The sequence below is a fragment of the Nilaparvata lugens genome, chromosome X (assembly GCF_014356525.2).
Source record: "Nilaparvata lugens isolate BPH chromosome X, ASM1435652v1, whole genome shotgun sequence".
Lineage (NCBI taxonomy): Eukaryota > Metazoa > Arthropoda > Insecta > Hemiptera > Delphacidae > Nilaparvata > Nilaparvata lugens.
Genome location: NC_052518.1, coordinates 1,139,387 through 1,151,705, shown reverse-complemented (window position 1 = coordinate 1,151,705; position 12,319 = coordinate 1,139,387). Strand labels below are relative to the sequence as shown.

General features: G+C 34.1%; 1 protein-coding gene across 2 annotated transcripts in view; it reads right to left on the bottom strand.

The window, feature by feature from the left end:
• The window catches only part of LOC111045072 (ataxin-2-like protein), a 44,304-nt gene continuing 31,985 nt past the window's right edge, over positions 1–12,319 (bottom strand). For both annotated transcript variants that reach the window (XM_039442208.1, XM_039442209.1), the window contains exons 11-14: positions 7,859–8,019; positions 6,853–6,979; positions 5,664–6,107; positions 1–4,178 (exon numbers count right to left, since the gene is read on the bottom strand). In XM_039442208.1, coding sequence (XP_039298142.1) covers positions 4,126–4,178; positions 5,664–6,107; positions 6,853–6,979; positions 7,859–8,019 — 785 coding nt within the window. In that variant the 3' untranslated portion in view covers positions 1–4,125. The remainder of the gene's footprint in view (positions 4,179–5,663; positions 6,108–6,852; positions 6,980–7,858; positions 8,020–12,319) is intronic.

Below are 12,319 nucleotides of genomic sequence, written 5' to 3'. Positions count from 1 at the left end.
TTTCAACAAATAATCATTTATTAATCCAAACAAATAATATATTTTAATTACATATTGACTATATATTTTGTTTTCAAATTGATAGTAATTATAACATTCATCGGTTTTTGAATTAACAGAATGCTGAAAACATATTGTAACAGGCAAAATCAGCGAAAATAAACCGGAAAAATATTGATTATTCTTGTTGTAAACTGGCAAAATATTTTAGAGTAAAGATTAATCTCATATTGAGTAGTATTAGCATGCGATAAACGAGTCAGCCACCAAGCTATCATTGTTTTAGAATGACAGCTATGAAAATAAACAATATAATAAGCTGATGGCATATATATATGCACATTCATTGTCATTTGTCAATACATTACATTCAAGTAACTTGTTCACCACATAGAATGCTACTGTGGCGTAATGAAAATAAAGCCACAAGTGAAAAAAAAACATAAACACAGTGAGGATAATTTTAAGATTACCTTCTGATCACAACTTTAAATCGATATACAATCTAAAATTCTCTTGAACTCCCCTAACTGATACATCCTGCTATGTTGATGACTCAAATTGTAGAATCAATTTCCGCGCTTGCGTATTTCAAGTAACGAGCAAGAACGAATTAGCTGGAAACTACTCTTGTCTTCATTAATATTTACACTATGCAAAACATTCCTGTTATTAGAAGGATCTTGCCTCAAAATAAATGTAAGTGTAAACAAATAACAAAGCATTGTATCAGTCTGAATCAATTCCCATGAAGGAATAATTATTTAGAAAAATAAATTCTCAACAGAATACGAATTAAACAATCGGATAGTAGTCACAAAAGTAATTCTGTTTCAAATGATATAATATGAACAATGTCATAGCAACAAACACGTAATAGAAAAATAAAGAATGGTAATCCCAAAGAAAATATAATAAAATTTGTTCATAGCAACAAATTTTAACAATAAATAAACATAACACCTGTTTCATAGCTATTTGATTTTACAAAATACTCAAATCTACATATGATTAAGAAACACGGAGATAATGTACAGGTCAATTTGTAATTACTAGTTTCTATTTTGTATAGAAACACAAGACATTTTATTGTTTGGAACAGAGGAATTTTTTTACAAAACTGAATTCACCTATAACTTGAATTTCTTAATGCACTTAGATTCACATAAGAAAAAGTGACTATAAAATTATTTCTGCTTGGTGTTTGTTTGACTTGTTAAGTCCTTTCAAATTTTCAGACCTTTGTAAATTTGTGCACGAATATATAACTTATAATATTTTGACTTATTCACTTTCTAATTAATAATCATGAATATTTATAGTAAATAGTAATAGTCTAGTAGATAGTATAGTTACGTTATTCAGCAATAGAGTATGATTTTAAATTTTAATTTGAAAACTCAATTTTAATTTCAAAGAGCTATGAACAGGCGCCAGTAACAAAGAAGTGGAAATACTGATTTGAGCTATATGTTTTATGCGTAGCAGGCATACCGTCACACGTTTTCACAAATGGATAAATATTTTGTGTAAGCTTTTATAGCTGATTGATTTAAAGTTCAATCACAATATTTTTATAACATCATAAAGAATATAGTCATGATTTGGAATGGATAGATAACTATATTTACTGTACGTGAAAACGAGATAACAGTTTTAAATAAATGGTGATTATAAAAAACTTTACAACTTCGTATGTAAACGGCAATTAGGTTCATGACAAAACATATATTGTGTACATATAAACGTCAATACTACGAGCCAGTCGCATTACCGTAGCACATATATACATGAAAATAATACAAATGGATGAAAATAACACAAAGAGTTACAAATTTAATAATTTTTACAACACAAATCAAACTTTGAAACACAACGAAACTTTCTGAATTCTTCAAGTGATTTTAATGAATATTTATAATTTTGATAGATATTTATGAACTTTTCAAAAGTCTTTTTATATATTATAATTTTGATAGATATTTATGAACTTCTCAAGTTGTAAAGTCTTTTCATATAATCACCCGGTATAAACAGCTCATTCGTTCCTACACTCTGTGTACATAACTAAACCAAACATGTATATGGTTTACATTGAACAGGATTCAATCCTTCAAATGGCCTGAACAATTATTCATAAGCGAGTAGAAGACTTGCAGCCTTCTCTTACAATAAGGTATAGGAACAATGTTGTTAACATGGCATGTATAGTATATGTTCCCCGTTCAACAGAAAACATCAATAGATAACATAAACAAGAATAAAGTACTAACAATACACATCAAGTAATGATGATCTATATTTCCCCCAACACAAAATAATTGACAAGAATTTAGAATGATTCTATCATCAAAAATGATTATATAACACATATTTTTTTAGATTTCTTAATCAGATGCCCAAAATGGATTTGAAAATGTGTATAATTGAAATAAACAAAATGGCATCAGTTCAAACCAATGGCTTATTCAACCACAATGGAGCTAGAAGAAAAATGAACAATTTTCCGATTATTTGCCATTAAATGTTGATTTATAACATCCCTGCTCCTTGATATTCTTTGGAAAAACGAAATACAGTATCTGTATACTGAGTTGTTCGACAACTTTAACACAATTTATACACGTAACAAATATTTTATAAACACTAAAGTCAATGCAAGTTCATTTCGGTTTTCATTTCTAGCAAAGAAATTCACGAAGTTACGGAAATGTGATAATTGTTTACATTTTATAGAATGCGGAACTTGCTTACGACTACTGCTAATAATAGCAAATATATAACTATTAAATTTGCTGCCACCTCAAAACAAATACATTTGTATCCAGGTTTTACATTATTATACTGTACAAGCATTCAATATACTATATCATTGACATTTCAGTAGCTTTGTCACTGGTTACAATTTTGGAAATGGCCTTTACATTTTGAAAGAGCATTCTAATTCATTTTAGTAAGTTTGCCACTTCTAGTTCAGGTTACAAGTTTGGAAATAATTTGTAAATAATGTGATTTAAGATTTTTCACGACTCGAATCTAGCTGGCTTATAGACTTGAGTTTCAAGACTCAAATCTATAAGCCAGTATTAAAAATTGAAACTTTTATAAGTTGGCGAGTTCTTACAGCTCAATGAAGAAAACAATACAAGGAATATGAAGAATATTTAGATGGGGAATTGCTCACACAATAAGACATAAAAATCAAATTAATGAATGACATAGTCCATATTTTAATGAATAATTGTGTATCTTATGGGAAATATATCATCAGTACTATTTGGATAGAAATGGCAGCAAATTTTACAGATTAATAAAATAGATCACTACAGAAAGTTTCTAAGATAAAATGGGAATTCTGTACCATAATGAAATGTTATCGATTTTATAAAAATAATAGGCTTTGTCTGTTCCATAATATTTCATTTCAATTAATTTAATGACACAAAGAGTCAATTCAATCAACAAATTGATCCTTCAAACTAAACGCAAGTTTACAGAACATAGTAATTAATCACACTGAACATAGTAATTGATCACAATACGCCTGTTAAGAATTGGATCACATTCAACTTAACCAGAGTTCTATGATCCATCAATTATTGAGTTGCCTTGCAAACTCAGACATTTCAAACTCCGTTTGACAGTTTAATCAAATGAGCTAACTGGAAACAGACCTCATTATAACTAGATTTATTGAACAAAGTTCGAACGAAAACTGAAAATCGTTAGCCCAACCAAGTTCTTAACATAGGCTCAGCCAACTCTCGACAACTATTCTATTCTATTCGGATGGAGAATATTTTCTATCTCCAACAACACGACGACAATTATGTATTACACTCGATCACATTCCTTTTCTGTTTCAAAGTCAATTCACACACACTCCATCTTCATTTTAAGATAGAAAATGGTATTTGAGAATCGATAACAACACGGTAACCACCCCTAGCAACCATTCCAACCATTTTAAGATGCATTGTTTATGTTTTGTTTTTTTTTTTAGTCGAATAATTTATCCCAATTCGTTTGTGACCCGTTTTGGTCTCTGACGAAAACAGGAAACTGCTACCTATTATTACAATAACCGATAACATTTTTCTAACGAACTGGTTTTTTCCTTGCTAATCATTGACTGTGAGGAATGATAACTTGAATATGGTGAGGCTGCTGACTTCCCACTGAAATGCAAACAAAAATATACAGTTAATATTAACACAAAATATCATATTTAAAACTAAGAAATAAACAATTTTGTGATAAATAACTTATTTAGAATCTTCATTCAATTATGATTATTCTGGAACTTCAATGCTTAATAATTCAATTCTTAATAATTCTGGAACTCCAATTCTCAATAATCCTAGCATTTTGTAATTACATTAGGAAATTAGAAACTGAAGTAAACGAAATAGATGAATAATTCTATTCACAGTATTGCAAAGAAACTGAAGACTTTAAACTGAAACTGAAATGATTATTGTTTAACCTTAAAACATATAAACTATTTGAATCGCTGTATTGATAGTCATATTATTACATGGTATTGTTTTATCGCAAATTTTGTAAATCTCAATTGAGTTAAACTCACAAGTTTTGTAAAAAATTTGGATCACTCATGTCAGTATATGAACAAACCTCGGATTATATGAACAATATTTTAAATTAATAATCTACAATAAGCCGGTTAAATTTTAATCGTGATTAATTTCATGAGAACCAATCAGAGAAGCCTTCTTTTAGAAAAAAGCTTCTCTTATAGGTTATCGTGAAATTAATCACGATTAAAATTTATCCGGCTTTAGTGCAACGTGGCAAATGTATTTGAAGACGTCATCAAATAAATAAAACCTATTCTATTCTATGTAGATGTGAATCATGATTACTCATAGTTGAAAGGTAAATTGGAGTACAGGGGTATCTAATAGTTTATAAGAAATCTGGTTATCACACCAATGAAAAAGAAATGAGAAAATATGAGTTATTCTATGTTATTGTAGCATTCATCATTATCACGTATTGTATAATTACTATTCTATTGTTTATTGTATTTGCATAAGTTATCTGTATTGTTTGTATCATTTTTTTTGGAGATTTTATTATTTTCAATTTCAATTTCTTTATTGCCAGAATTTAACAATGCAACAAATCAAGGTTAATAAATCAACACTTATTACAAGAAAATAAAATAAAATTAACTATAGAACTAAAACACTATTATTATATTATGACATAGAGAAAATTGCATAAGAAGATACCCCATGGTATATGGCGTTTATGTTAAAGTTGTCTGTATTGTTTTGTATATTTTTTTCAGCAATAAATAAATTATTATAATAATAATATTATGACACGGAGAGAAGAGAGTATAAGAAGATATCCCATGGTATAGAGCGTTTTAAATGTCACTCTTAACTCAAGCCCAGTGGTGAAGCTATGTGTCGCTGGTAGTCTCCCATAGTGTGTCGTTCTTACACTCTCACCCGGCCAAAACAGCAATAATAGATAGTAGTCGGTTTGATTTAACACGGCTTGGAATTTGGAACATGAACGGCCTATACCTAACCTACCCTACCTACCGCACCTTACCAAAACCACCGTTAGGTTAGGTTAGGAAACTAACCTTCATCTTCTCTATGCTACAATGAACTATATTTGAGAAGTACCTGGGCCATTATGGTGGTGATGAATGTAGCCCTGCATGGTGCCTTGAGCGGCGGCAGCTGCCGCAGCGGCGGCCATCATATGATGCGGCGGAGGGGGTGGAGGCGGAGCAGCCGGCAAGATGGGACACAGCATGGGGAAGGTGTGGGTTGGGGGAGTATGCGGCGGTGGACCTCCCTGATGAGGCGGAGGCGGATAGTTTCCGCTTCCGCTACCGCCACCTCCACCGCTACCGCTTCCGCTTCCGCTGCCGCTACCGCTAGTAGATCCGTTAGATCCGCCAGCTCCGCCCAAAGAGTGATATCCGCCACCGCTAGACTGCGACTGGCCCGCTTGGCCGGGAGATGCGCCAGGCGGCGGGTGTCCGTGACCGTGTCCGTGGCCATGACCGTGGCCGTGTCCATGTCCATGTCCGTGACCGTGGTGCGGGTGGTGCGCGTGCGGCCCTGTTCAAAAACACACACAAAATGTTAATCAATTCAATTTCCAATTTATTCAATCATTTACACAAACAATATACAATACAAATGAATATACATGCAAAACAATAACAACAATCATAATACAGTGGAACTTTGTTATAACTTCATTTAGGCTCACACTACCTCGACTCAAATCGTACGACTCCAGTGGAGGATATACTCCAGTCTCTCGACCTTACGACTTTCTTGCTCATTGTCACTACTTCAGTTCCATGCTACTCCATTTTCTAACCATACTTTATTAAAAATATAAGATCACTAATTTGCATGTAACAAATTTTATAATTATTATGAATATATTGTCTTATCTAATTCTCATTATTGTCTTATCTGAAATGATAAAACATCACTTTCATGAAACATAACCCCACTTTCATTAAAAATGCACGGTAATACGCAACTCAAGTCGAGGGTCGACCAGCATGACGAGTCGACACTCGACTCAGTCTCACACTCGTGAGGTCGCGGAGACTAGAATCGACTGGTCTGAGTGTCTGCGTCGAGAAGAGTCGCAGTCTCTTCTCGACTTGATTCGTGAGCCTTAAGGGACCACACATTTAATCAGAGTGACACTATAAAAGAGGTTTCAAAATTTCAACTTTGAACCAAGGAAAAATTGAAAAACATAGTTCTATGGAGAAATACCACAAAATCTACTAGAAATAATTGAAAATGTACTATTCTAAAGTAAATTTATAGGATGTGATACCTAAGAACTGCATTTGTGGGCCCGGACCTGGTCCGCCTCCAGTGCCAGAGTCGTGGTGGTAGTTAATTGCAGTGGACACGAGGGGCACCATTGCACCACTGCCCTGCTGAGCTACCATCCGCACCATCTAATACAAAACAATTTACAATCATTCAACTAAATAAGCACAATTTAATTACAAAATGAAAACTACATTCATTAGTAAATGTACAATTCCTAAAGGGGCGTTTACATTAGTCACGTTTCCTCGAATTCAAAGTTTGAATTCAATGGGGGATTTTGAAAAGTTTACTCGAATTAAAGTTTTCATAACCTCAAATGTAATATACAATATAATAAAAGTATAAAATGAAAAAATCTAATAATATTAGAGTTTTCTCTTCATCTGCATCCTACTATCATTTCCTATAAATTTTAGAGACAAGAATGTGAAATATTTCTTCTGTTTGATTCCAAATCTAAAAATCTGCGATTGAAAAAACCGTTTTATTTTTGTCACTTCCCCTTTTGCTAGATTTGAGTGCAGTTTAGTGTTGAAACCAACACATCTTCAGCTCAAGTCCAGCGTTGGTTTCAACACGAAACTGCAGTCCTGTGTACAAGTCTAATAAATGTGGATGTGACAAAAATAAAACTGTAATTATGGAAAAATTCCACAATATCAATTCCTATTCAAGAAATTTTATTGAAAATCTGCTTTGTGAAAGTATACAAGGAATGGAAATCCCAATATTAATGCATTCGTTTATTGATTAAAGATACACAGAGTAGGCTATAGATTACACTTTGACTGCTTCATTGATGATGCAGTTCCATATGACGAATAAGTGAAGTCAAGTGTCCAGTTATATATAGCGAAATGAATTTCATTGAAGGATGGAGAATGCTAATTTAGTAGAATTGCATTTGATGCAGTTTCATATGCCGAATAAATAAAGTAAAGTATTTCAATCATTAAAATAAGGCGAGATAACATTTAATTTAAGGATGGAATCATTCAATGTACCTGTTGGTAGGGCTGCGGAGTAATATGGCCTTGCGGTGAGTAAGGCATGGTGAACTGGGCGTGAGTGTGCATGGGAGCCGGAGCCAACAGGGGCTGCCCTGTGGCCGCAGCCACTTGCATCTGCGAGGCTATGTCAGGTCGGTGAGGCATAGTCATTGGTACTGAAAACAGTAAAAATTGCAGTTTAAAATTACAATTTATTTAATCATTCAGAATCACACAACTTACAGAAAAGTACCATAGGCTTACGCCCAAAACGGTTCCAATTCTAATCTTTACAACAGTCCTAACAGTAGCTAGGTTATGTGTCACTTCAACATTTTTTCAATCTTTCAATTTCATGAAACAGTTTCATAGAAAGCTGCACGAATCAGTTTAGAGCTAAGGGTATGATCAGATTGGATGCGGATATGTGCAAGTGTACGCTTGGTTATGCATGACCAGATGAGAAACAAAATCTGGGAAGAGCTATAGGAACACTCACATTGAAAACGTGCACTATAGTAAGGTCCACGTTATAATGACAGTATTTGATCAACTTTGGTTTTGCTATCCTTGTCTATCATTCGACATAGCGGGTGGTACTATCCTTTTTTAGGTCCACAACGATGCCAATTATGTTTTTGACAGTGTAGAAATATAATTAATTAATGCAGACAATCGGCATCGCTATTCTTGTCTTTATCCACTGCCATTATAACGTGGACCTCACTATAGTTGCGTTCAGTGTGAGCAGCTACGTGCAAGTCACAATGGCACTTTCCAGATCTTGTTTTTCGGCTCATGCATGATTCCACTTGCACTTGTACATATATGCATTCAATGTGATCACACCCTCAAGTGTCAGACTGAAATTGCAAAAGCAGAGTATCCTTTTGAAAACTGCTCCAAAACAGCTTTTTATGCCATGCATAGGAAGGAAGTTACAAATTTAATTATTTCAGGGACCCCTGCTGGTCTCCCAGGAAGGAGACTCATGCCAGTTGATATACCTAGCTTATGACTATCCAGGTTGTAAATTTGAAAAAATTCGGTCAAGTCATTTTTGAGAAATTCATGATAGAAATTCAACAAAATCCATTTTGCGCAGCTCTAGCAATTTCTTCGGAAATGAGACTAATGTCAGTAGATAGGGCTTATAAATAGCTAGCTATCCAGGGTATGAATTTGAAAAAAATTAGACGTTTTCGAGAAAACCGTGAAAAACATGGGTTTTTAGTGATTTTCCGTCATTTTGTATGGCATTTTATTGCCGGATCCTCATGGTATAAGAATGTTTAAAATTTCAAGTCAATCCGTTAATTAGGAATGGAATTATTGTGTTCACAGACATACGGTACATACACACACAAACTAACATCCAAACATCATGTTTTTGGACTCAAGGGACCTTGGAACGTATGGAAAATATGTAATTGGGGTACCAATTTGTTGAAAAGCAATACTTTCCTATGGCAAGGGAAGTAAAACACACTTTATAAACATTTTAGGCAAATGAATTATGTTAGCAAATAGCTTACCACCACGAGAAACCTCTCCTGACCGTATATGAAGGGATGGACAGTAAGGAGTGTTCATGCGAAGTCGAAGCGATAATGGAATCGTAGATGCAATTGAAATCTTAATTGAACAAGTACGGCATGTACAATAATGAAAACGGAAACTGGTATTCCTCATGAAGGTACAATTATGATCAGGCATTTTGGACTCCAACACTCCAAGAACTGTCCAATGTAGTAGATGAACTAACCAAGACGAAAGACGCGGATTAAAGACGCTATGGCTGGCTGTTCAGGAGTCAGGACGCTAACACGCTATGGCTGGCCGTTTAGCTGGCTTTGAGGCTTTCAAGGGTTCAACAGTTACCTTCAAAGTTACGCATCATCCCATTGGCCTAAGATACGAAGAATGGACCAATAGGAGCACAGATTACATAATAGTGGATCGAAAGTTACAAACCGTTTCCGTTTCCGCATGGGTACACAGAAGCCGTTTGAATTTTAAACGTTATTAATTTCACCTAAACCAATCAGAGAAGGCTTTTTTGAAAAGACGGCGTAGTTCACGATTAAATTTAACCGACGCACCACATGCAACCGGCACGGAGGCGAGATTACAAACTTTTGAAGTCAAGTTTTCATAACCTCTAAAGTATATATTTATTGAAAAATTAAATTTTAATAAAAAAAAATAATAGTGATAGTATTATCGAGAAATTGAAGTTAAAATTAAAATTGAAATTATTATAAATTGGAAAATCCAATAATTCTCAGAGTTTTCTTACTTTCCAAGTTGTTTTTATACATTCTACATCGACTGACAACTGTTTCTATCTCATTTTGCACCTTCAAGATTCTAGTTTAATCCATGCTTAACATCATCTTTAATCAACATCCTGCCTAGATGCACAACTTTTTTTAAAAACTGAAATTGCTTGATTGGAAGATGTAGGTTTTTCAGTTGTTCGTAAAGTGTACTTTAGGTGTGAATATTTTTATAGTGAGGTCCACGTTATAATGGCAGTGGATAAAGATAGAAGAATAGCGATGCCGATTCTCTGCAATAATTAATTATATTTCTACACTGTCAAAAACATAATTGACATCGTTGTGTATCTAGAAAAGGATAGTACAACCGGCTTTGTCGAATGATAGACAAGGGTAGCAAAACCAAAGTTGATCAAATACTGTCATTATAACGTGGACCTCACTATAGGTTATATCATCTGTTTATAAATTATATCGATTAATCATGTACCAACATTAATAGTAGTTTTGAGAGTTTAGATAATAAACTATCCCATTTAATGCACTAAAAATATGTAAAACTTCAAAATACTTCCATGAAGTGACGTAATAATTCACCAATCTTCATAACCTAATCTTATAATAAATCGATAAGATTATATCGGACCGAAGATCAATAATTCCAGAAATATCGATATTTTTTACCACGAAATTTGAAATTACCGGTAGGCCGAGCCACTATACAGCGAGCGTATGCTGGTTTTGAGTTTCGAACGTTCGTAATCTATTTTCATATTTTATTACTAAATAACACAGGATATGCCATTCTATTTTCAATTTATACGTTATTCCGATGTAGCAACTCCAGATTCATGATGCTTTATGAACTAGGCCTAAACGTGGTTCCGATTGAGGCATTTTCAAATTCACTATTCCTTTCGAAACGAAACATTTACGTAATTTCTACCTACTTATGCCTGATTTTGAAATTATATTTCATAAGTTTATGAATTGTTTACAAATAAAATGACAGTAATATACTGTAGTCGATAAAAGGAATGGTTGGCGAATCACGAGAAGAGTCTAGGCTAGCGGATAAAGAAATAAATAATGAAGTGTGACGCTTCCAAGACTCAGATAAACCTACTTTTATTTTTAGGGTTACCTACTGATTATTGAAACAAAAAATTACCAAGTACCTTTCATTTTAAAAGGGTTACCCATCATCTAATCAAGAAATTGGCTTACACGTGTAAGGGATGGGAAATCCACGAATGACGCATCATCACGTCTGAACTACTGTGATCTTGAAACTTCGTAGATTTTTAATTCAATGAGAATGGTTACCGGTATAGGCCTATTTAAATTCTTCAAGATTCCAGTTTGTTATACTTTGCTTGAGAGTGGTCATAGATAAAATAGATAGGTAGTATAGGCCTATTTAAATTCTTCAAGATTCCAGTTTGTTATACTTTGCTTGAGAGTGGTCATAGATAAAATAGATAGGTAGTGTAGGCCTATTCAAAGCTTTAATCTTCTATTTTATCTAGCTGAACTGCTGAGCTGATAAACTTCAATTTTGAATGAAAATTCTTAATTTACCGAGGATGGTTATACGTCTATTTCCAGTTCGTCAAGCTTCCAGTTTGTTATACTTTGCTTGAGAGTGGTCAAGGATGTAATAGTGTATTCAACACTTTTATCTACTTTCTTCTATCTATATGTTCTTCTTCGGGTAGCCGTCTAGTTGTCACCCCGACTAATTGACACCTGGTCATAGGCGACTACTTGTACCCTCGTAAAAATATACCATTGCCGTTAAGTTGTCACCCCGACAACTTGACACCTACTGGACCGGAGGTGCCAACTAGTCCTGACCGTAAACGACAACTTGACACCTCGTGACAGGGTGTCCCCCCCGACTAGTTGTCACCTCCTCAGAAAGGAGACAAGTAGACGGGTATGGCTCACGTCTACTTGTCCCCTAAAAACCGGGTTTAAAAGGGGACAAGTATTCGGGGTGGCACCTAGTCGCCTACCCTCTTCTTCTATATCTATACTACGGCACACATAGTCTGTATAATAAGTAACCGGACTGACCCCAGGAAAGTTTTTATGTGCAAAATATGAACAATTTTTCATTAGATATCTTCAAAGTAGTCCCTATTGGAGTCGATAACACGCTGATACCGGATTTTCAAATCCCTGAACGCTC